Source organism: Cricetulus griseus, chromosome 7 (assembly GCF_003668045.3).
Source record: "Cricetulus griseus strain 17A/GY chromosome 7, alternate assembly CriGri-PICRH-1.0, whole genome shotgun sequence".
In the NCBI taxonomy this organism is placed as follows: domain Eukaryota; kingdom Metazoa; phylum Chordata; class Mammalia; order Rodentia; family Cricetidae; genus Cricetulus; species Cricetulus griseus.
The window spans coordinates 134,269,590-134,295,914 of record NC_048600.1 but is presented as its reverse complement, the minus strand read 5'-3'; the positions used below and the strand labels follow the sequence as shown (position 1 = coordinate 134,295,914).

Here is a 26,325-nt window from a genome sequence, read left to right as displayed (position 1 = left end):
AGTTCCCACAGCCATCCCGTGGGTGGTGTCCGGTCCTCCTGAATCAAGTGTGGAGTTCCCACAGCCATCCCGTGGGTGGTGACCGGTCCTCCTGAATCAAGTGTGGAGTTCCCACAGCCATCCCGTGGGTGGTGACCGGTCCTCCTGAATCAAGTGTGGAGTTCCCACAGCCATCCCGTGGGTGGTGTCCGGTCCTCCTGAATCAAGTGTGGAGTTCCCACAGCCATCCCGTGGGTGGTGTCCGGTCCTCCTGAATCAAGTGTGGAGTTCCCACAGCCATCCCGTGGGTGGTGACCGGTCCTCCTGAATCAAGTGTCGGGTTCCCACAGCCATCCCGTGGGTGGTGTCCGGTCCTCCTGAATCAAGTGTGGAGTTCCCACAGCCATCCCGTGGGTGGTGTCCGGTCCTCCTGAATCAAGTGTGGAGTTCCCACAGCCATCCCGTGGGTGGTGTCCGGTCCTCCTGAATCAAGTGTGGAGTTCCCACAGCCATCCCGTGGGTGGTGACCGGTCCTCCTGAATCAAGTGTGGAGTTCCCACAGCCATCCCGTGGTGGTGACCGGTCCTCCTGAATCAAGTGTGGAGTTCCCACAGCCATCCCGTGGGTGGTGACCGGTCCTCCTGAATCAAGTGTGGAGTTCCCACAGCCATCCCGTGGGTGGTGACCGGTCCTCCTGAATCAAGTGTCGGGTTCCCACAGCCATCCCAGTTCTCCCCACAAGTCAAATGAACAACACTAGAAGGAAAGGTATTTCAAACCAGGCATGGTCTGAGCCTGAACATGGACATCTGAAATTTGATGTTGGATAAATGTTTCACTCAATTTAACTTTATCATATCCTTAGTTAAATACTATTCTCCTTCAAAAAACTACATTTTGTATTGTGTGGGAATCAAGATCCACTAGACTCAGTACAGGTTAAGTGAAGTTTATTTGGGGAGAATGCACTTATACAAGAAGTGGGTGACAGCTGCAAGTTCCAGCTCCAAGGATTCACCCAGGCTGCCCTCTGTGACCCGACTGGAAGCAAGAGAGAGCACTGGAGTCCAGGACCCCAGACCTAGTCCTATGCTCCTTCATGTCCGAACCTGTGACCACTCCCAAATGGGTGGGGTGGATATCTCACTACACGTAGGTTCTCAAAAAGTGTTATGTTAGAGGTGGCAGGGTTGGCACACACCGTTAATATCAGCACTCAGGAGACAGAGGCAAGCAGATCTCTGAGCTTAAGGCCAGTCTGATGTACAGAGTGAGTTCTACGACAGCCAGAACTACACAGAAAAACCCTGTCTTGGGGAGAGGGAGAGGGAGAGGGAGAGGGAGAGGGAGCGAGAGAGAGAGAGAGAGAGAGAGAGAGAGAGAGAGAGAGAGAGAGAGAGAGAGAGAGAGAGAGAGGTCTTATCTTTGACAGCTCGTTACCCTTAGGATCTAGCTTATAGTTCCTTTATGAGCCCAGCCAATTTTAGGTAGGTCCATCCCTGGAGAGGTGTCTTAGGGTATGTAAAAAACTAGGCTGAGCAAGCCATGAGGAGCAATCCAGTAAGTAGCATTTTTTTCAATAGTCTCTGTCTAAGTTCCTGCCTCCAAGTTCCTGTCCTGACTTCCCTTCATGATGGGTTGTAAGCTATAAACTGAAATAAACCCTTTCCTTCCAAAGTTTATTTTGGTCATTGTCTTTATCACAGCAATAGAAAACTAAGACTTATTGTAGACACTGGAATAAAGATGATAACACTTCTATCAATTAAGTAAAGATATTTTAATTTTTCTCAGAATATATTAAAGAACTTCAAAGCCAAGGAAACATCTTTAAAGTGAAATGACTATTTTTAACAATTTATATCTGTTTTCAGTTATACATTAATAATTCATATTTCATTAGTGTATACCAATTGGACAAACTAATGGTTTTTATTGAGACATTTTCATACATGTATACAATGTGCTTTGTTTAGTCCCACATTACCTCCCTTCCCTCTAACCCTCACCCCTGCTTCTTCTTATCCTGAAATGCCCCTTCTAATTTCATCTCTTTTTCTATTGACTAGTCTTAATTAGTACATTTTATAATAAGACTGGATTCAGGTTGTTAGGAATTCTATAACTGGCTAGGGTTATTTGTTACTGTGTATTCAAACTAACTTTCAAAAAAAGGTTAAGAATACTGGAATAAAAACTAGGCCATGAGCAGCCCCAAAAAACATAACAAGAAACATAATCTTAAAAAATGTCCTGAAGATGTAAGCTTTAGCTGCAGATAAAACACACACCCCTATTATTGTTGAAATTGCACTTTGCAACACTGGATAGCCTAGCATATATAAGGCCTCAATTGACTTTTTGTTTACTGAGGTCTCAGTACTGGAAACAAATGCATAGGAGATGTGTGCAGAAAAATCAAAAGAAAAACCTATACAAATAACAAGATTAATCATGGATATGGAATCAAGATTAACATTCCAGAATGCCATGAAACCGGTAACTCCCACAATCACAGAAGCAATAGCAAAAGTAACCCACAAGGAGCACACTGGGTGAGGGATTAACAATAAGGAAACAATGAGCATAGCTGTTGATGCAACCATGATATTTCGGACAGTGTTTTCTATTATTGCAGCATACTGATCAAAATATATGAATGCTTGGTTATACACCATTAAGGGAACTTCACAGTTTTCAGCTATGCCTCGTAACTGTAGTAACATTCTCTTCTTATTGCTTGAGGAAGAAACCTCTACAGTCTGGATGAAGCCCCGGGAAGAAGTGATTTCATTTGATGAGGAAATATTAACATCAAATGTAAAAACAGGATACATTTTTAAAAACCCTGAAATATTATTCATAAATGTATTCTTGTCATTAGGATCATTTCCACTGCTATTCATATATTGAATATAAGCTCCCAACCAAAACTCTGTGAGATTTTTATCTACATATTCATTTTCTTCAAATTTTAACATACATTTGTCCAGTTTCTGTCTTACATCACCATCCCAGTAGTTAACACTTTCAGTAACAATGACCATAACCCTTGGACCATAATCTGAGAAATAATCTTCTTCAACATTAAAATATGGTGTGATGTAGGAATCATCACTTGCCAGGTTCCGAAGATCTAACCCTTCCTGCACTTGGAAGCATCCGTATATACTGCTTACGATATAAAAAATATATATCAGCACTACAAAAAACTTGGCTTTGGCCGTTGTGAGGAAAGGACCAAAATAGTCTCTAAAGAACAAATTCATTGGATGCTTGTCTTCTCCATGTTCATCTGGGGCTGAACCAAATGGGACACAGCAGGATTTTTTTAATGAGGCATATTTTTGGTCTGGCTTTTCCAGCCAGCGGAAGCATGTAATTTCTCTTTTACCATCTAGAGCCATAATTGCTCCAAAACAGGTGATATTATAAAAATAGCAAAAGAGCAGCGTGGTTCCTGTATAGATGCAAAAATACTGTACAGATCTAAAAGAACTGGTGATTCCTGTATAGAAAGCAAGGACATTGGTGACAGTGGTGATTGTAATGGACACTGCCACCTTTGAATATGCATTGGAGAGTCGTTCTCTTATGTTTTCCGTGAGGCTGGTCTTCTGCCAGGCAGAAATCATAATAAACATGTCATCAACCCCAACACCTGTAACAAAAGAACAGATATTCCTATATATTAATAATACACATTAAATATTAAATAACTGAGCATTTTCTATTGCTTGTCTTGCAGATCTCCCCTTAAATACCATCTTCTCAGTTGGTCTTGGAATTTGTCACTTCTTCCTCTGTAATAAGTCTTAGCTTTGTACATACCTACATTGTTAGTGCATAGCATACTCTCTAGTGTTTCCCCAGGGTGTCTTTGTGATAAAATGAGAACATCTGTGTGACAGCATGCCAGTTGAAACAGAATCAGCAATCTATCTTTGATCCCATGAGCCATTTCAACTAATATGCAAACACATCCATCAAACATTGTTTGCTTGAAATAGGAGTTGGCAAATGTGTTTTCAGGTAGCATAAGGCATTCCAAGTTGTGCCATTTTTATTATAGCACCCACTTTATAGATTTACTTCCAGGCATATGCACAAATCTAGTGTCCCTGGTGGTTTCTATTTGACACCTAGCATGTGGTGACAGACTGTTTCACTGGTCCTGATATGAGAAAGGTGTGCAAAAGTGAATCTTTGGGATCCTTTTCCATGGCGCCATTGCATGGTTGGCTTGAAACAGATTTGAAGAATATTTGAGAGCTTTGACATTAACAATGGAAAAAAGAATGAGGAGAGAAAAGCAAGGAGACTAGACAGTCCGAGCCTGCTGACAATGAATTCCATTTCCCTCCGACATTAGACTGCAGGTGAGACTACTTGCACTCACTTGTGCTTTTATTTCCATGTGTGTTTAACAGAAGGTTTTGGGAATGCAATGCTGATCTTTACTTCTTTCTCATAGGTTAAGGTTAGGAGAGCACTGGGAATTACAAGCTGGCCTGTAGTTAAGATATTCATGGACATGATTGAGGTAGAAAGGTCAAAAACTTGCACAAAGCTACATAGACTGTAGGGTAGCACCCTAGGACTATTAGCTTAAGACTCAAGCTGAACAAAGGAAACAATCAGAGGCACTGAGAACCAAGAGTGGAATGCAATGGTATCTCAGGTTTTTTAAAAAATTATTTTATATACTTAGAGAAATTTGTTCAGAAATTCTCATATTTCTTAACTTGTTGGAATTGCCTATACATATGCTCTATATAAATCTATACGTCTGTGGATACAGACTGAATAAATACAGTGAATATAGACTGGCTTACAATAAATATATCTCCCTACAGTTATTCATAACTATGGGCACAGTGGCTGAGTGTACAAACATGAAGGTGTACTTTGAAGAGGAGGGCTAAACTGATGTGCAGTATAAACCCACCTATTACCTACAGGGGGGGACTGAAATTGCATAGTTTGACATATAAACTTACTATAAAACAAATTCTAAAAACAGAAATACAAAAAACTATAATCACCCTTCAAAGGATAAACCTGAAACACATTTTAAAAATTCATCTAGAATTTGTTCTATGCAACTATACCCATGTAATTATCCATTGCATGTATCTTAATTTATAATGAGAAATTTTCATTTAATTCATTACATTTGTCTTTTTTTAAAGGCAAAATATGGTTTCCATTTTTTAATATGTTTGATTTGACAGATGCCATATTGATATGGGTTCAGTTTATTTTCAGTATTTTCTTATTATAAAATACACCAAAATAAACCCATTTGTTCTACTTATGATCAATTACATTTATCAAATAAATTTTATAGAAATGAAATTGTTGGTCGATAGTTCTTTGCTATAAACTTGGGGAACACAAACCAATTTATACATTTCCTACAGCAGAATCTTGGGCACTCGTTTACATAAAACATTCCAAAATGGTCTCACTAGTACCAATTAATCTACAAACCCCCCTCCTTTTTTTAGTTTAGTGTATATCCCTTGATACAAAAGATTTCTTGTTGTATTTTCTGTGTGAACTAAAGTGCATATTTCTTTCCTTTATTTATCTGGAATACTATATATTTCCAACTCTGAAGATAGATAATTCAATTTGTTCTTCCTGTTGCTTAAGTCTCCTACACAAATGTACCTCCTTGTCCACTTCATATACCTACAGACTCAACACAACTTCTTATTTTGTTTTACTCACCAAGAATAAGAAACGGTGAATTTGCAACTATGATCACAAATGGGACCCCTATGTGCAGCATCAGGCCAAAGCCACTCACCACTGACATGGCAACAGAAAACACTCCAAAGACTGCTACCAACATTTTGCTTCTTACACAGTCCAACCTGTAAATTTAGAGGGAAAAATAAGAACATGTGATAGTAACTTCCATACAGAAATCCTACTAATTGGTTGTTGACTTAGATACCAAGGCTTCTAGAAGCCTCTGGGATAATAATTTCCATATTTGTCTGATGGAGACCTTAAACTAACAGGTACTATTAATTCTTTTTTGTTTGTTTGGAGTTTTTTTGTTTGTTTTTTTGAATCAGGGTTTCTCTGTGTAACACTGGCTGTCCTGGAACTCACTTTGTAGACCAGGCTGGCCTTGAACTCAAAAAGATTCACTTGCCTCTGCCTCCCTGAGTGCTGGGATTAAAGGTGTGCACTACCACCACCCAGCCAGGTACTATTACGTTATCAACTCACAAAAAAATAGAGGAGACAATAAAGTTGGGAATCTATAAACATACCTGGGTGATTATGTAACTATCTGAGCACCAATCCACTGGCTAGCATTTCAGAATAAAAATTTGCTAAGCACTGCAAATGTTAACTCTGCTCTTTCAGGGGGTATGAATGGAATACAGTAGGTAATAGATGGTGGCTTGTTTCATCTTATGTTGCTATGGCAAAATACTGGAGGTTTGATACTTTATAAAAAGAAAAACATTGATTTAGTTCACAATTCTGAAGGTCCAAGAGGACGATACAGCATCTTTGCAAAGGCTCCTCTCACTGTTGTAACAGTACATGTCATTATGGTGGAAATGCATGAGGGAGGGAGGGAGGGAGGGAGGGAGGGAGAACAAAAAGAAAGATGTGAAAATAGATTTAGGAGCAAGGTTTGCTGTTTTCATGACAACTTTCTGTTACAGGAACTAATGAGAGCCATGCCAGTGCTTTCTGCAGACATCAGTCCATTCATTTTTCACAGACTAATTCTTAAAGGTATCACTATCTCCCAACATCACAAGTATGTCATACAATAATGTCAAATGATGCTTCAATTGACAATGTTGTTTGGAGGAGGTGGAAAATGCATACTCAACAGTGGTTCCACAAGATTAAAACAGGGCTGAAAGCTTCATGTCATCTGCTCAGAGTACAGCTAAATATACAGGAAAATGGAAAATCCCTCAGAATAACCTTCAAGTCATAGTGAAGGACTTAGCTTTTCAGACCTCAACAAACCCCTTAAAGAGTTAGAAAAAGGTGCTGTAGAAATGGTTCAACAGTTAAGAGTACTGGCTATTTGTAGGGGAAGCTGTAGCCACGCCTTCTTAGGGGCTGGCTACAGGTGTGCCTGACCAGGCTTGTGAGGGCGTGGTCAGAGTGACGTAGTGTGACTGTGTTTTCGGTTTCGGTTTCTCTTTGATACTTGCAGTACAGGCTGCTGACCCACTGGCTGGCTAGGTTGCTCTATAAGTAAGGCTTTTCCCTATTAAATACCCTTATATTTCTACCTGACTCCATATTGGTAATTTCCCACTATATCTGGTGTCAGAAGTGGGATATTGGAAACCTACACCCCATTTGGGACAGGCTGTGGGTTCCATCGGGCCCGAGGCCTAGGCCCGGAAAGCGCCCTCTCTCCACAGGCGTTCCCGGCTAGCAGCCAACCTGCTGCAGCTGAGCTGCTCAGAACCATCCACCCAGCTCAGAGACAGTTTCTAGCTGCCTAGAGGTGAGTAAGCCTGGGCTTTCAGCAGAGGCTTCCCCTGGCCGCTGCTGAGGGAAAGCCCCATGTTTCAGTGGTTGCAGCCGCAAAGCCGTATACTCTCTAAGATAAGCGCAGCCGCTTTTGTGACCTCTCTCCACCAGTGACCGACTGCTGCCAAACGCCGCGGACTCACTGAACACCTGTGCCACCCACTGGTCAAATATATTTACTGCATCTGGAGTAGAAATCAGGTAAAATCATGGCGGAATATTTATCATTTGCTAAAATTGGTAATATTTTTGCTTATTATGTGAATTCACTGTTTGAGGAGGATGATAATTTGCCAATTACTGGCCTATATGCCATAATGGCAGTTAGCTTGCTGGTACAAATAGTATTACTAGCCAGAGGACAGAGATGACCTCACCACCTGCTTGCAGGAAATAACAGCTTTAAGCAATGAGGTTTTGGAAAACAGATTAGGTCAGACCACAATTGTACAGCAAGTGGAACAGAAATTGGATGATAAGCTTGGCTCTGTGTCCAATACACTAAAGATAAAGCTGTCTGATGAGATGCAGCGTATTTATGATAAGATAAACACAGAGATCCTCCATGTCTGAGGCCTTAGAGGCTAGGCTGTCAGAAGACCATCACCAGCTAAAGAATATCTGTAGCCAGCTAGAAACTCAGATAGGCAATGTTACTCATCAACTAGATGCAACGGTGCAAAATACCCAACATAGGGTTAAAGAATTGGACAATGCCATTCAATCAGTTATTAAAGCATCCAAGGTAGCAGATCAGAAATTTGAGTCGAGATTTGAATGTTTGGAAGATAATTTACAGTACAGGGCTGACAGATTACATAGGTCCATACGGTCGATTGCTGAGGACTCAAAATCAGCAAATCATGACCTGGAATCTAGACTCCAATACCTAGAAGGCAGTTTCCATGCCATCCAGATGCTGCCTAAGGATGATCGTATTAAAGACCTAGAAAAACATGTAGATGAGCAGTTAGAGCAATTTACAGATTCACTAACGTGCTTGAAATCTTTTATGATTAAGGAGATTAAAACTTTTCAAAAGGATATCATTGCTAGGCTTAAAGATCATTGGGATGCCTCAGAAGCAGAATCACTCCAATCCCAGGCACCTACTCCACCCAGGTATCATGACTATTCTTCTAAGGTTGTTACTCGTATACCATTAGTGTACCCAGCTACCATGGGAGAAAAGCCAGCTTCTAAGAAACACCCTCATGGACGGATGGCTTATGAATGGCAACCTATACAGCTGAAGGATCTTAAGAATATTAAAGAATCAGTTGTCTCATATGGTCTCCATAGCCCATATGTAAAACAGCTATTACATTCATGGGCAACCTTTAACAGGGTGACACCCACAGATTGGGAACGATTGGTAACAGCTGTACTTGAGAATTCATGCCAAATCCAGTGGAAGGCATTAGTAAGGGAAGAGGCAAAGCTCCTTGAGTATCAGGGCGTAAAGGAAGGTTTTAAAGCCCCTCTAGATAAGCTTCTTGGTCAGGGTATTTATGCTGACCCACAGGTTCAGGCTGAATATGATGACGATATACTGTCTCTATACAGGAAAGCAGCATTAAATGCCTGGGATAAGGTTCGTGAGCCAGGAGAAGGCCTAGAAGCTTATACCAGAATAGAACAGGGACCTACAGAACAGTTCCAGGACTTCTTACAAAGGTTAACTAGGGCAGTAGAATTACAGGTAACAGATCCAGAAACAAGACAATCAATTATATATACAATAGCTTATAAAAATAAAACCCTATATGCAAAAGAATACTTTTGCCTTTAAAGATCAGATCAGCTCTGCTAGAAGAATGGGTTTTGTATGCAGCCAACATTGACTATAATGTGCAAGATACTGGAGCTTGGGTAGGAGAAGCCATCTCCAAAGGTTTAAAACGGCAACAGGAAATTAAAAGGTCTAGAGGTGAGGATGTAAGGGCTTGGCAAGGAGAAGCACCTTACAGAGGTCAACATAGATACCAAGAGGCTAGAGGTTACTACTACTATGAACCAGAACCTTGGGTAGGAAGAGCCTTCCCCTGGAGACCACGAAGGCTCCAGGAACCTAGATGTTTCAACTGTGGTAAAATGGGACATACTAAGAGAAATTGTAGACAAATGAATTCTAACAATGCCTCATATGGAAGGCCACTGCCTTCTGGATTGTGTAGAAGGTGTGGTAAGGGCAGACACTGGACCAATGAATGTAGATCGACCAGGGACATACAAAGAAACCCCTTAAGGTCCGGAAACCCTGAGGGGGGGCCTCAAGAAGTCCCCCACATCGAGAAAGGTCAGGTCATTCCCAATAGCAGTGGAAGACAATCTCTCACAGGAACAATAGATATTTCTTTGCCTATTGTGAAAAAAGATACTGCTCTAGATGGTAATTTAAATAGTGATAAAGAATCAAGTGTGAATGGACAAAATGAGAAACATATTTTGGCAAGCTTCTATTAATGATAAAAGGCCTCAGTTAAAAGTAAAGGTTAATAATAAAGTTATTTCTGGCTTAGTGGACACTGGGGCAGATGTAACTATTATTACTCAAAAGTCTTGGCCTCAGAAATGGCCTCTTAGAGAGGCAAATGTACAATTTTTAGGAATTGGAATTCTAGAGTTGGACAGAGTGTTAACTCAGTGGTCTGCATTGGAACGGAAGGACAGAAATGGATACTGAAACCATACGTGGCAGATATAGCTATAAATCACTGGGGTCGTGATCTCTTACAGCAATGGAATACTCAGATTAATATTCCTCCAGTGTCAGATACAAATTATGTACAATCTTTAGATAGTAGAAAAGATCTGGTAAGACGCTATGGAAAACGGTTACCAACCATCCATGCTGTACAGAAACTAGGTACAAATGATGGACCTTCAGAGGAGCCAAAGGCCCTGCCATTGAAGTGGCTTACAGATGAACCAGTTTGGGTAGGACAATGGCCTATAACCTCTGAGAAGCTAGAGGCTTTAGAAAAGTTAGTACAGGAACAGATAGACGCTGGACATATAAAGGAATCTACCAGTCCTTGGAATTCTCCTGTATTTGTCATCAAAAAGAAGTCAGGTAAGTGGAGAATGCTGGCAGACCTGAGAGCTATAAATAAGGTAATTCAACCAATGGGTTCTCTGCAACCTCGAATGCCATTACCTTCCTTAATACCTAAAGGATGGCCTATCATAGCCATTGATCTAAAAGACTGTTTTTTTCACAATACCATTACAGGAAAATGATAGAGAAAAATTTGCATTTACTGTACCAACTCTTAATAATTCACAGCCAGTTAGGAGATATCAGTGGAGGGTTTTGCCACAAGGAATGCTAAATAGCCCTACTTTGTGTCAACACTTTGTACAGCAACCTTTGGAAATAATTCGTAAGAAATTTTCACAATCTCTTGTTTATCATTACATGGGTGATATTCTTTTATCAGATTCTAATAAGAAAAATTTGGAACGTATGTTTGAAACGGTGAAGGAAGTTCTGCCTCGTTGGGGATTACAGATTGCCCCAGAAAAGATACAAAGATGAGATTCTATTAATTATTTAGGTTACAAGATAGACTTACAAAGAATCAGACCTCAAAAGGTACAAATTAGGAGAGATCAGTATCAAACTCTTAATTCTCTTCAGAAATTTTATTAGGGGAAATTTCTCAATTACAGACGATTATTGGTGTAGAAGGACTTGACTTAAAGCATTTAAAAATGGCCCTTAAAGGTGATAAGGACCTAAATAGTCCTAGAATATTATCTGCTGAGGCAGAAAAAGAGTTACAATGGGTAGAAAACAGAATATTGGATGCACATGTAGATCGGATAAACCTTAATTTAGACTGTATTCTGGTTATCTTGCCATCCAGAAAATACCCTTCTGGAATTCTGATGCAGAGGGAAGACACTATATTGGAATGGATATTTCTGCCACATAGAATAAAAAATTAAAGACATATATAGAAAAGATTTCTAATTTGATTTTAAAGGGTAAATTAAGACTTCGTCAGCTGACTGGAAAAGATCCAGCAGAAATTATAGTACCTTTAACTAATGAAGAAATTTCTTCCTTATGGAAAGATAATGAATATTGGCAAATAGCTCTTACTGACTTTTTGGGAACAATTAGCAACAACTATCCCAAAACTGACAGAATTAAATTCATAAAAAAGACAGTCTGGATTCTTCCACGTATTGTAAGACAAACTCCCATTTCTGGAGTTCTTACCTTCTACACTGATGCCAACAAATCAGGTAAGGCAGGTTATAAAGCAGGTGAGGTAAGTAAAGTAGTTCAAAGTCCATATACATCTGTACAGAAGGCAGAATTATATGCAATTCTCATGGTACTTAAGGATTTTACAAAACCTCAATATAGTTACTGATTCCCAATATGCAGAGAGAGTCGTGTTACACATTGAGACTACAGAATTTGTTCCTGATAATACAGAATTAACTTCTCTGTTTTTACAATTACAGAAAACTATCAGAAACAGAAGTAATCCTATGTATATTACACATATCAGATCCCATATGGGTCTGCCTGGCCCACTAGCACAAGGCAATGATGAGATTGATCGTTTATTAATTGGAAGTGTGCTAGAAGCCTCAGAATTTCATAAGAAACGTCATGTAAATAGCAAAGGTTTGAAAAAGGACTTCTCTATCACTTGACAACAAGCCAAGGAGATAGTGAGAAACTGTCCTACTTGTTCCTTTTATAACCAAACTCCATTGCCAGCAGGTTGTAATCCTAAGGGCATTCGGAGAAATGAGGTTTGGCAGATGGATGTCTTTCACTTTGCAGAGTTTGGAAATTTGAAATATGTGCATCATACTATAGACACATTCTCAGGGTTCCAATGGGCTACTGCTCTTAACTCTAAAAAAGCTGATTCTGTTATTATACACCTTCTAGAGGTGATGGCAGTTATGGGTATACCTACACAAATAAAAATTGACAATGCTCCAGCATATGTCTCTACAAAATTGGAACAATTTTTCAAATATTATAACATAAAGCATGTTACTGGTATACCACACAATCCTACAGGACAATCAGTGGTTCAGAGATCTAATAGAACACTTAAGGAGATGCTCAACAAACAAGCTTGGAAGACTAAACCCCCCAAACATAGGTTGCATAATGCTTTATTAACACTAAACGTTCTTAATGCCAATGAAAAAGGACAAACAGCTGCAAAAAGACACTGGACTACGGAAAAAACTGCTTAACTCAATCAGCCGGTATACTTCAAAGATGTACTAACCTCTGTATGGAAACCAGGACATGTGTTACGTTGGGGTAGGGGTTTTGCATTGGTTTCTACAGGAGAAGAAAAACTTTGGATACCATCAAAGTTGATCAAGATTCGACTGGAAAAGAAAAAACCTCTCAACGAGGACAAATGACAGGTATTCTACTAAGGTATATCTTATAAACTAAATAGAAACCCCCCAAAGGAAAGGGAACTGTTTTGCTTTTATCTTCACAGGAAAACTCATCTTCAGAAGGAAAAGGACACTACATGGATAGATATTTAAGAAGAGAAGGTAGCTATAACCATCAAATAAAAGGAATGTGCCATACGGTAAACTTTACAGCTGTCTCTCAAAAAACTATTTCTCTTTATTTCCTAGTCCCTATTCAATTAAACCAATGCTGGATTTAGAGGTGGATTTGGCTTTCCTCCTCTAAAATCCAAGCACGTTATTTAACTAAACTTTAGTGTTTCTGTATTGTATCAAGAAGCCAATTGATGTAATACAAATAAAAGAAGAATTTGGGGACTGTCTTTGTCTTTTCTTGGATCTTTCTCTCAAGGTGTACACCCTCTCATAATTGTTATGCTCTCATGGTTGCATTCCCCGGCATGTGTACATACACAAGCAAACATTTCTCTGCTGTTTATGTTTGAGTCCCACATAGCCAATGAAGACCTGCCTGACAGCAATCCCTGGACACCCTGGGAAGAAAATGGGCCACACCTCCTCGACTGCACTGGATCCAACTTGCTCCATTTCAATGGACACTCTGGCCAGAGGTTCGGGTACTGACTTCAATCAAGTTGAAGATTTCAAGTGAGATCTTCAATCAAGTGAATCCCATCTAACATGGACTGGATACAATTCATTCAAGACTTCACTATACTAACATTTTCTTCCTACAGGACCCCACATGACTATCGTTGTCCCATTTCAGCAGGAAGTAACTTGGAGGTTGCTACGCCCCCTTTCCCCATTGTTGTCACTTAGGATAGTGTATATACCTAGTTAGGGATAGCTTCCTATTGTTTATGGTTGGGATTGGAAGGAGGTGTTCAGGCTTGGATACCTCTCTCAGATGACTTTAGGGTTTAGTTAACATGGATAGTTAGGATGTGACAGAAGCAGATTGTTGTATCTTCTTATATTTTACCTTTATGATTGTTAATTTTGGATACTTTATACTGTTGAGTTTTAATCCTCTTTTAGACTAAAAGGGGAATTGTACGGGAAGCTGTAGCCACGCCTTCTTAGGGGCTGGCTACAGGTGTGCCTGACCAGGCTTGTGAGGGCGTGGTCAGAGTAACGTAGTGTGACTGCGTTTTCGGTTTCGGTTTCTCTTTGGTACTTGCGTTACAGGCTGCTGACCCACCGGCTGGCTAGGTCGCTCTGTAACTAAGGCTTTTCCCTATTAAATACCCTTATATTTCTACCTGACTCCCTATTGGTAATTTCCCACTATAGCTATTCTTCCAGGAAACCAGGGTTTGGTTCCCAGAATCCACATAGTGGCTCACAACCATCTGCAACTCTAGTGACAGGGGATCTGCCAACATCTTCTGTCCTCCACTGGTACCAAGTATGTACACAGCACACAGACATACATGCAGGCAAACACACACACACACACACACACACACATATCCCATACATATATATATATATGTGTGTGTGTAAAAATAACACTTTATAGAAAACAGAATAAGGTTTGTAGCACACAATATACTTGTAAGCAACACAGCAATTAGAAAAAGAAACCAAGCAAACATGCATGGGCCCATCTCAAGCTAGTGAACTTCACAGTGTTGCCCACATAGTACTAAAGACAAGAAAGGTGGAAAATTGAGAAAGTCATTGATTCTTCCTACATAGTGTCAAAGAGCCATTGAGGCTAAGCAATACCAATGTCAGAGGCCCTGAAAGGTTATTGTGTGAAATTGTAAAAGTGAAGCCTAGATTGTGGCTGAGAACTCAAGACAGTGGAGATGTCAAAACTATGAGACATGTGTCAAGGAGAGATGAATACAGGGAATGGAACCGCCCAAGAGAGAAAGGCATTGCTAGCAAGAAAGTTGGAAGGGCTGAGGCATCTAAGCCCTTTGAAACTTACGGCCCAGATACCAGATGTGGAGCTAGAAAATTTTGTATTTGCTCTGCTGGGTTTCAGTCTGGATTTCCTCCCCTAAACTTCCATTTTGGAAGGGAAATATATATTCTGTCCCATTTTATAAGATATATAATTTTATGTTTTAAAATAGGAAATCGTAGTTAAGAAATTGCTTAGAATCTCAAGAAGAAGATTTGGACTTTTGAACAGTGCTAAAACTTAAAACTATGGGGACTTGTATTTTTTATTTTATGCATATATGTCTTGCAGCACATTTGCAGTGATAAGAAGGGAGCGTCAGAGCCAGGCACTGGTGGCATGCGCCTTGATTCTCAGCACTTGGAAGGCAGAGGCAGCCTGGTCTAAAAACTAGTTCCAGGACAGGCTCCAAAGCTACACAGAGAAACCCAGTCTCAAAAAACAAAAAAAACCAAACAACAACAAAAAAAGAGGGGAGGGTCAGACCAACTAGAATTGGAGATACAGGCAGTTGTTGGCCACCATGTGGGGGTGCTGGGAACCAAACCCAGGTCATTTGCAAAAGCAGCAAGAACTCTTAACTGCTGAGTCATTTCTCCAGCCACTGCTGTGGGAATGTTTAAAGTTGGACTAAATGCATTTTGCATTGTCAGATGGCCATGAGCTTATGGGGACCAGGGGCAGAAAGTGTTAGTTGGAATGAGAAATTTCCCTCATGGGCTTATGTGTTTGAACATTTGGTCCCCATTTGGTGGTACTGTTTGGGAAGTTACAGAATCTTTAGTAGGTAGAGCCTTTCTAGAGAAAGTATATCACTGGGGACTAGCTTTGAGGGCTTATAGCCTATAAGGGGCCGTGGGCCCAAAACTATGCGGCTTAAAGCCCACCTTTTTAAGACTTTTAATGACCTTTAAGTTTTCGGTTTAAAGCCAGCTCTGTGAGCCTCCTGTAACCTGTAATTAGATACGGTTTGGCCAAGTGGAACTGCTAACTGCTTCTGTTCCGAGAAAGGGTCTGGAGCTTTTCTGTTCGCTGTTCCAAGAAAGACCACTAGATGTTCCAGCTGACAAGAAGAATGTTCCAGTCCCAGCAAATACCTGATGTTCCTTCTATTATTCCCCCCAATTCTATTGTTGCAGGGCTATTTAAGCCCACTCTAAGCCCCAATAAATCGAGACCTTGACATTGCACAGACGGACTCTTGTCCTTTCTTGCGCCGCTTGGTCTCCCTCCTCTCTCGCCCCCATTTGACTCGTAGGTGGTACCCCCTCGAGACCTACAAATAACCTGTCCTGCTGGACTGGTCAATAGCCCTGTTGTCTTTCTGTTTCCTATGAGTGCATGAAATGTGAACAGCCAGCTCCCTGCTCCCTGATAAACTATCTCTTGAGAAACATAAGCCAAAATGAACTTTAAGTTTCTTTTGGTATTGGTTTTCTATCAAGTGACACAATATTGTAACTTACAGAATGAAATGACAAAGCAAATGTATGACAATACATACTGACCTTAAAAGAAAAACTCAAATAATTTGAAATCTGTAAAACTAGGGAAAAAAATAAAACCAAAGCTTACAGAAGTGTCCTAATCTATTCTGGTTTCTTTAGACTGAGTAACCCATAAAGAGCAGAAAGGAAAAGTCTAGATTAGGGAAATTCAGAGACAGAAAGTAGATTAAAGTTTGTCTGGGACTGTGGGAGAGGGGTTTATGGGGTTATTGCTTAATGAACATAGAGTATCTGTTAGTAGTGATGAAAAACCTGGGAACCAGATGGTTGAGATGGATAAATAGTATGGATATAATTAATATCATTAAATTGTCTGCTTAAAATTGTTACAATGGAATATTGTATATCGTGTATGTTTTATCACAATATATCACAAAGTGAGAAGTAAAAAATGAATGAGTTTTACCTGAAGCATGATACCACTGCAAACAGTATGATTAAAATGTATGCCAGGTGGAACAGAGGGATCACAGTCTTGGAGGTTGCCTCAAACTCCAGCTGTCTTGAAAGGGATGTAAAGTAGACTACCTGCCAGAACAAACAAAAAACATGTTCAGGAAGTACATCCCGATTCCAGAGTCCACCAAACACTGAGAACTACTGGACACTTGATGTTAATAGGCACCCTGTAAAAAGTGAATGATTCACTTCACATAAAATCTGCAGTGTGTTTTCCAACCTTTCCCCCAACATGCAAAGTTTAATAATTTCTCTGCATTTTGGCTAAGATGGGGGGCAGGAACTAACCCTAAATCTAAACAATACAAAACTGAATTTTATAAACAACTGTGAGACCTTATCCTCACTGACAAATGTGGAAATTTCGGCATTTTCTAAATCTTATTAGATTGGTATCTTTTCATATTTTAATTGCCTTAGTTGCTCTTTAAGAAACACTTGGCTTCCCCGTAGGCATTTGCTTTTACTAGGGCTATATATTGGAATTGCTGGCCCAGAATTTTAACAGATAACATATACTTCAATACTAAGCTAGATGCCTTATCTATATCTCGAAAAGATATCTATATCTGAACTAAGGACTGAACTAGTTATATATCTTCTTAAACAACATGACAGAACTTGAAAGTTTCGCCTTTAATTCCACTGGGCACAAACAGGCTTTAGGGACTTTTGGGAACAAGAGGGGGCTCAACAAAAAGAAATAATTTTCAAGTTAGAAAACCAAACTCCATACCAAGTGTGCAAATCAGTTTCTGTACTAAAACAGACTTACTGATACAGTATTTGTGTACAGACCAGAATGATACCAATGCTTTATGATCTTGGTGTCATCCATCCATGTTACAGTGGGATTTCATACCAAGCACAGGCGAGCATACCCAGCTTTAATTCAAAGACCACCTCATCTCCAAATCTCCCACCCTTATTGGCCTCCCTTATAAACCCTAACTTCCGGAATACCTCTGTCTGTTCCAAACTCAGAGTGCTCTTCATGTCCTTAAAATGGTCTAGAAAGTGAGTCAGCCATGCCTTGCTACGCTCACTGTCCTCCGGATCCTCGGTCTTGAGGTAGTACAGCAGCCTCATTGCTCGGGACTCCACAAGTCGCTGATTTTTTCCCATCGTTTCGCCCAAGACATTTCCCCCAAAGAAGCCCGCCAAGTAGATGAGGCGGTTGGGCAAGTTATGGATGGGGAACATGAGGTTTGACAGATCCAATGTCGAGTTATGCTGCCAGGCATGCAGCAGAGGGTTGGGTGGCACACACAGGGTCTTGTACTTGGCGCACACCTCTTTGTAAAGGATCTGTGTTCCGTTTTCCTGTACCACCTTCAGCGCCTGCACCGCTCTGTCCAACTTGCTCACCTCCGTAAATATCCTCGGCTCCAGCAGCGAGTTGGTGAGAGACACCACCAGGATGGATGCGAAGTTGGCCTCTGAGCTGGTCCTGGAGGCGGAGAAGCGGTAAGTGTCATTGGTGCTAAAGTGACTCTGCACGAAGCGCCGCTCAGCCTTGGCAGGGCTTCCAATCGGTGTGTACTGCTCCTCCAGGTTCTCCTTCTCCTTGGGCAAGAAGAGGAGGCCTGTGCCCAGCGCGGCCGTCAGCAGCGCCGGCCCAAGCAAAAACAGCCAGGGGTGCGTACCCACCGAGGCACCAAGGCGCAGGAAGCAGCGCGACAGGGGTGCTTCTAAGCAGTCGGTATGGCAGCGAAGTGGCGGAGGTGCCTCCTGACCCAGGGGTGGCAGGCGCTCCGATGGCGGCCCTGCAGCCCAGCTAGGGCCCGCCTCGCTAGGTGGCGCTGCCTCCAACCGACCTTCAGACAACATCTCCCGCTGACCTTCCGCTCTGGGGGCCACCTTGGAGGAGATCATGTCGCAATGCAGTTGTTCACAGGAGCTGCTGCCAAGCGGCTTGCACCCCAACGGTCTGGGACCCAGGGACCGTTGGCTGCTCGGGTGCCCGGATGCTGGTGGCAACGGTTGGGAGCACGTGGCCGAGGTGACCTTCCAGGTCCGGGTCTGTTCCAGGGTTAGAGTTAGTGACATTCTCGTCACAGAGCATCTCCTCAAGCCAGAGCCCCGTGGAGCACCTCTCCACCCCTACCAAATTCCTCTCTGGGAGCGTAAGTTTACCCTCTCCAGCTTGGCATCCCAGTGGCAGGGACAACTTCACACTTGCTTTGTTGTCATGGGTTAGTCTCTTTTCCCCTATTAGATTGTCAAATCTCTGAGATTGAGGCTTATTATTGTATCTAAGTTTGTCAACAAACGTAAATGCCAACCAGAGGAAGTATTTAAGTATTTCTTAGAGGAAGGAAACACTGCTTTTCCTAATTACAAAGTTACCTCTATCAGTCTGAAGTTTACAGTTTCCAATCTAAATGAAAACTGTACTGAGACAGCTAGATTTGAGAATCATTATAAATTAATACCCAAAGAAGGAACTGTAGCACATAGATTGTTGCTTCCAGTTTATTTCTTTTATATGTAAGTAAAAAACCTGCAACCAGATAGCATTTATTGGAGACTGGTTAAGAACATGGAACAAAATTTCTCCAAAATTTGTTGCATCTTTGTGTGCTTTGCAGTGTCAATGAAACAGTATCCATTATTTTCACCACAGCAGGAGACAGATTCTTTGTTGGTTTGCTGAGTTATTGTGCCCATCCTGGAATTGTGGTATGCAACTGTGTAAATTTCCAAATGTTTATTCACCCCAAAGAAGGAAGGGTCTAACAGATTAAAGAAAGATTCTGCCCTCCCCACTTTTAAAACAAATCAAGGGTACTTACTGAGACAGCTGTACCACCAAAAAGACTCACCCTCAGTCAACATTTTACTTCTTACAGTCAGCCCTTGCCTACCTAATGCTGGGAAAGGGTGGAATGGGGGTTGAAATATCAGGGAAGAGTCAGGGGTAGGTCTTGTGAACTTCCCTCAAATAGATCCTACTAACAACCCAATTGCTACATGTCTAGCTATCTGCTGTATATTTCTGTTGATTTTGTTGTTGTAGCTGCAGGCTAAGTTCTCCTGTAAGTTGTCACAACTATTCTGACACATGGTGGCAGTGAGTATGTTAAGCGGAGTGCTTAAACTGGTCTGTTTAGAGTTGGTCAAAAATTACAGCTGAAGCCAGATGCAGTGGTCTGCACCAGTAGCCCTAACTATTCAGGAGGTTGAGACAGAAAGGTTGTAAGTTCAAGGTCAGTCTGGGCAACATGGCTGAACCTTGTCTCAACAATATATTGAAGCTAAGGAACGGCCTATAGCTCAGTGTTAAAGTGTTTGTCTAGCACGTACAAGATCCTGGAACACACACACACACACACACACACACACACACACACACACACACACACACACAAATGCACCAGGACAAATTCTAATAATACATGGACTAACTATTAATCTACCCTGTCATGCGTAGTGATAGAATGAAAGTAATGTTCAGGGAAACACACCTAAAAATTACATCCAAAGTAAATCAATACAAAAAGTAAAATGAAGCCAGGCGGTGGTGGCACACACCTTTAATCCCAGCACTCGGGAGGCAGAGGTAGGCAGATCTCTGTGAGTTCGAGACCAGCCTGGACTACAAGAACTAGTTCCAGAGTTCTTGTATTAACCTCCAAAGCCAAAGAGAAACCCTGTCGTCTCGAAAAACCAAAAAAAAAAAAAAAGGAAAATGAATAAATTTAATAAATACAACAGTTCAGACACTGAATAATTTGGCTTCAATTGGGGTAGAAATTGAAAAGATAGTGTTAGACCTTTTGTCATTTTGTTTTATTTTAAAAAGATCTCTTTTTAATAAAATTACTTAGGTTACAGCAAGACTAGAAGACAAAACTTTCCTGAAGGAGATTCAAGTTGAATTCCTAGTGTCATAGAAAAGAAATAGATATGGAGAACAAGCAAAGGATGGGACAGGTGGAGAAGATACTATGTGACTACTTAGAGGAACACAAATGAGTTAATTACAGGAGTATGACTGGTGGGAGGGGTACATACAGAAGCATGGGAAACTCTAAGATAGGTATTTTACCAGCAATTACAGTACAGCATACATGACAACTGGGATGAAAGCTGTGTCCCTGAAGCTACATGAATAACTTGCAAACAATTTAGCTAATCAGAGACTCTTCTATCCCTAGTAACATCAGTATATGTGAATCTCTAAAACCCTAGACCTTGTTTTACTTACTCACTGAGGCTTTCCACAATGAGGATGCTTTCCAGGATTCCTGGGTAAAATTGCTTACTCCTACTCCATAGGCCCCAGACAGGGAAGATTTAGTATCACATACCCAAGGGGCTGGGTTTCTCTAAGATATTTCAGAGTTAGAAATAGTTGTACAAAGAATTTCAAGGATACTGGAGATTATCATTGGTAGACATCAGTAGTATTTTGAATCAAAACCCAGCTGTAGCCTGAAAGATCACACCATAAATCTATTTTAATGGGTAAGAAACCAGCCAGGAAAAAGAACTTTGAGACGAGAGGCAAAGAGAGAAATCTCCAAGAACCTAAACCTAAGCAAAGGTCTGCCCTATACCCCTACAGAAAAATGAGAAGCCAATGTTTGATCTGTTCTTCCTCTAGTTTCTTAATTTCTACCTTGTATTCTTTCACATTTTTAAAAATGTCTCCATTTTGTCCTGTGTAATTACAAAGTTTGACTTTGAATGCTAGTTAGCAGTGGTCAGCATAAACTAATTCTTTTTCACAAAAGCTGTAAAAAGTTGCCACTGTCCTGGATCCGAAAATGTTCTTTGAAAATGTAATTTTCAAAATTTTATTTCTCACCTCAGGTAGCCTTTACTGGTGTGACACAGTTGGCCATGAATATTTTTCAAAATTTCAAAAGTGGAGCTGGCGCTTATTTTGGTAAGGTAGCTGGTGGCAGGAAGCAGATTTGAGTAGTCAATAATGGAGAAAGAGAAGGTCAAATGGCTGAGGTCACCTAGAACTGCACTTCTTGGCGAAAGTCAGCCCTCTATTTTCAATGGAGTTCAGATTCCAGGTTACTAACTATGGACAGTGTGGCCTATTTAGTCTGCTTTCTGTGCAGCCTTTCAGCTGATTGTGCTTTGCAGGATTGCATTTGGTAGCTCCTTCTCTGATGGTTTCTGACAATGAAATAAGTGAGAGGCTGGGAGTGAGTGCTTGTTTATACAAGCTTGAGGACTTCAGTTGATGTTCCAAACCCATGATTTGTTTGGTTTTGTTTTTAATGGGGGGGGGGAGCGCTTCTAAAATCCCAGTGTTGAGCCAGTGCATGATTCCAAAGGAATGACATCCAAGGTTAGCCTCTGTCTTACAGTTTCTATTGCTGTGAAGAGACACCATGATGACAGCAACTCTTGTTTTCTTTTTTTCTGAGATAGGGTTTCTCTGTGTAGCCCTAGCTGTCCTGGAACTCTGTAGACAAGTCTGGCCTTGAACTCACAGACCTGCCTCTGTCTCCCAAGTGCTGAAATTAAAGTTATGTGCCACTACTGCGCAGCCACAGCAACTCTTATAAAGAACAACATTTAATTCACTCTCCTGGGACTTAACAAACTTTTACTTGAAGTTTCAGACCTGAAAATATGATTTTTGAATTTTCTGGAAAGTAGATTCTTTGTCTAGGATCGTTGGAGCACCTTCAGGGTGTCTTCACAAAGTTTGTCTTTTTCCTGAAAGGAAAATTTTTCTCACGTTAAGGAAATTCTGAAATGGTTACTAATATGTGGCTAAAGGAAATAATAGTTTGGGTCAGTTCCTCTGCACAAGCATGTGGTGTCAGCAGAGTAAAGAGCAAGACTGGGCTCGACTCACAACTACCAATGTAACTACAAGTTAATTTTTCCTTTTGCTTGGCTTGGATTATATCTCCAGCTGTGTGCTTTGTTGGGGAAAGATTTGACCATTCTTGGCAGCTGTATTTGGTGCTATGAGAGAGGCAACTAGACATAATCTATAGAGCATGGCTGCTGGCTGGGAGGTTCTTAGTGACCTACCAAACATCCCCAAGCTGTTTGTTAACTAGAATTGTAATCCCCAAGAAGCAAGAACCCCTGGGCAGTAAACAATTGAGACAGGAACCATACCCTATCCCTGGCTGCACCTGCTCTTTCCCTCACCGTGCACCAAGCTCACAGAAGGAAAAACAAGCTCTAAAGCACAGTGGAGCAGGAGCTCCAAAAGCACATATTGCAAAGTGGTGATGTGCCTGGCTGTGCTGCGATCTAATGGGACTATTGGTGCTAAATAAGACCCTGTCACACTTGGAATCTCGGTTGTCTAGAGCATAACAGAGGGAAGAATACAGACCTGCCTGCCCCCACTAAGCTCCTGCAGTCAGAGCATGGCACAAGGAAACAAGTGGGAGGAGGGCATGGAATAGCCGGAGGAAAAGAGATACGTTCTCTTAGTGCAGTATGGGATGGTACACTTTGATGCTGCCGGATCATTGTTTCCCTTCAGCACATATGGCTGGAGACAGAGACACTACCAACACTAATACTTAAGAAAGGGGTACAGTACTGAAATTCTTACTGAACTGAGCCTAAAGTTTGACTCTAGCTTCTCCAAGACCCTTTGTAAAAACTAACCCAACATCCTCTAAGACAGGCTATATTGATGGTTTTACCAGGAGATAAAAGGTGGATGGAAGGGAAAAAAACAGGTCTGTGAGAGGTCTGGTGGGACTTCACATGCCAAAATCTAGTTCCTGCAGGCAGAAAAGCAGGCATTGGCATGGGAGAGGGGTCTGCTCAGATAATATGATTTCAGGACAGGCCCCTCAAATGGAATATGGGCATCAATACTCTACTGGAATTTTAGCCACTCCTACTTATTGAGCTCCTGCTGTTTGTTGATGACCATTCTTCTCAAGGACGTGGGAAGACAGAATGTGATCTTGTTTTCCCGGGTGCCTTCGTTTTGCAAGGCTGGGCTTGCATGGACCTGTAGGAAGAGCTTTCTAGTGGGTGAGCAGGATAGAGGTTCATTATTTAGGGGTGCTGAAGGACAAGGGGTCAGCAGGAACCCCCCCTAAAGCCTTTCTGTTGTGATGAAGACTATGGTTTTTTTTTAAAAATGAAATGTAGGAAGAGTGGGCATGACTTAGGCTTCTTTTTAAAGTAATCATTTGGCTACCAGTGGGTAGGGGGAAGGGCAGCAAAACACTGAGAGGCTTCAAAGAGTCTAAGCCAGATAAGCTACTCAGGGAATGGTATAGGTCTGAGGGGCTGAGGGGCTGAGGGGCTGAGGAATTGGGGACTTAAAATTTGGAGCCTTGGGAAATAAAGGATGGATGTGGGCTTATGAGGAGAGCCAAGTTGAGCAATGCATAACTTAGGCAGGAAGACTGGGTTTTTTTTTTTTTTTTTTTTTGGTGTGTGGGGGGTTTGTTCTATTTTGGACATAGCACATGTGAGGTTGTATTAGACACTGAAGTGGAGACAGATCAGAACAGGGAAGGGAGTTCATGCTGTGGGTACAGACCTTCTAAGAAGGGTATTCTCAAACAACGCAGCATCCAGAGGTAGAAGAGTGAGAATGTGCAGCACCAGAAACCACAACGAAGCCTCTAGGGACTAGGATGTGTTCAGCTCCAAGTACCAGAGCAATAGTTCATCTGTCTGCTCCTCCCAGATGTATCTCTGTTCTCCATGCCTGAGACAACAATGATGGCCCTGTTGTAGGGAATCAGACCCTGTCACAGCTCAGGCCTGAGTCTCCCATATCCCTCGGCCCATCCTTCCTCCCTTTGCCAGACCTCCCTGTTAATGACCTCTTCCCCATATACTCCTCTCTGTCCCAGTTCTTCTGCCTTCCTGTTATTTTTCCTCTCCTACCTGTTGGGTCTCTGACTCCCTCTCTTGGCTGGCACAACAGGACAGGCAGGGAAAACTGGTCAAGTTATGATGAAGCAGCTTCAGCTTCTGCATTTCAGGAGAAATCCACTGGCCATCCATCAGGGTTTCTCAACAGAGAAACTTCCATACCTGTTCTTTGAGCTTGGTCTGAAATGAAGGCAACACTTCATCTGTTAAAAGCCTCACATGACCCCATTCATGACGAGCTAGTTAATTTTGTTACTTGCATTTTTCTTTCTTTTAAGAAAACAATATTGTGCTCATCTATAAAAGCATGTACATAGAACCCAAGTATGTCCCAAGTACAACCAAACCTGGCACAGATATGCTGGGAGCTGTGGCCAGTCATGGAAAAGCAGGAAAAAGAGCCAGTTGGTGGAGCTGAGGGAGAGTCAGAATAGTCACATCTCCAAGACAACAGAGCAGATGCCTATGAGGAGGAAACTCACAAAAGGGGTGGCGGAGGTGGTTAAGAAGGAGGAGTCACCATGGAAGTGAATGTATAGGCATAGAACCAAGGATCTACTCAGAGCTTCCAGTAGTGAATCATGATCATTGCTGGCTTTAAATCTGTGAGCCTCCTGCTGCCACATGGACAGTATTCCCCCTTTTCTACAAGTCCTTTTCTGGTCTGAACCACCTTCTTAATTGCCTGTAAAAGAGTCAGTGGTGGATGACAAACACTCCCTCCCTGCCTATGCTTCCCAGGTTTCTCAGTGCCCTTTTCTGGACCTGTTAAACCTGAATCCCATTCAGATGTTCTTATCCTACCGCCTGCCTTACTAACCCAGTTCTTTTTTTAAAATTTTTACTAACCCAGTTCTTCTTTGTAATTTTCTATCTCCCCTTCAACATTCCTGGTCAGCTGTGAACACATACCTAGCTATTCTGTGTTCAGTTTTCTCTTCCTATTGCAACCATTCTGAATAGTCTTTCTGGCCATTTTGATGGAACTTCTATGAAAAACTCTCCCTAACCAGTCCTGTCTGACAACTCTAACAAGAGGAAGAGTGACAGCAGTAACTGCAGTGTGGATTCAGATGCTTGGTTCCTCCTGTTGGTGTGTGTGGCTATCCATGTGGTATGCTTGTTTTCTGGGGTCCCTTTAGCTCTGTGACTTTGGCTGACAATCTCAACAATCTGTCTGAAGCACAACGTACTCATGAACCTGAAAACAAAGGGTTGTCCAGAAACTGACACCCTCAGGGTCACAGCATAGCCTCCATTCCAGGACCTTGACAGTGATGTATACAAAATGGCCTCAGCCAAAGCCTTTGGATGCTCCTTTTGAGACTCAACAAATATGGAAACATCATCTCTCCATGTAAGCCTTGTGGCTGGGAAGGAATATTAAAGTTGAGAGCCAGATGTCTCACATCTAGAGCAAAAATAAGAATCTCTAGAAACTGAGCTGAGCCAATGAAGAGGAGTGCTCCTCTGTCAAGAGATAACATAGGCTCATGTTCTCAATACCTCATGCCTGTGGCTTCAGCTTCCACTGAGGAATTGTCTGGGGAGGAGAGAACATCCAGCATGTTGGTCTTTCAGTTAACTTCTTATCACAATGGCAAAAGAGTGCAAACATGACAGCTAAAGGGCACTCTACCTGCAAATTTGTACTAA

The 26,325-nt window shown here is 41.6% G+C and overlaps 1 protein-coding gene across 1 annotated transcript; it reads right to left on the bottom strand.

Annotated features, from left to right (window-relative positions):
* Nucleotides 1–1,620: 1,620 nt before the first annotated feature.
* Nucleotides 1,621–24,953, bottom strand: Ptchd3 (patched domain containing 3). The gene is made up of 6 exons (XM_027425302.2): nucleotides 24,682–24,953; nucleotides 24,329–24,519; nucleotides 17,794–22,515; nucleotides 16,778–16,899; nucleotides 5,716–5,861; nucleotides 1,621–3,640 (listed from the first exon to the last, which is right to left on the bottom strand). Exons 3-6 carry the CDS (start codon nucleotides 18,877–18,879, stop codon nucleotides 2,145–2,147), a joined length of 2,850 nt encoding a protein of 949 aa, XP_027281103.1. The 5' UTR covers nucleotides 18,880–22,515; nucleotides 24,329–24,519; nucleotides 24,682–24,953; the 3' UTR covers nucleotides 1,621–2,144.
* Nucleotides 24,954–26,325: the final 1,372 nt, after the last annotated feature.

What these genes read in the sequence shown, in the direction of transcription:
- Ptchd3 (XM_027425302.2), bottom strand. Translation starts at nt 18,879, where the DNA reads ATGTCACTAACTCTAACCCTGGAACAGACCCGGACCTGGAAGGTCACC. An exon ending in GCAGTGGTATCATGCTTCAG is followed by an intron (nt 5,862 to 16,777) that starts GTAAAACTCATT and finishes CTAAATTTACAG; the next exon opens with GTTGGACTGTGTAAGAAGCA. An exon ending in TTCACCGTTTCTTATTCTTG is followed by an intron (nt 3,641 to 5,715) that starts GTGAGTAAAACA and finishes CTTTTGTTACAG; the next exon opens with GTGTTGGGGTTGATGACATG.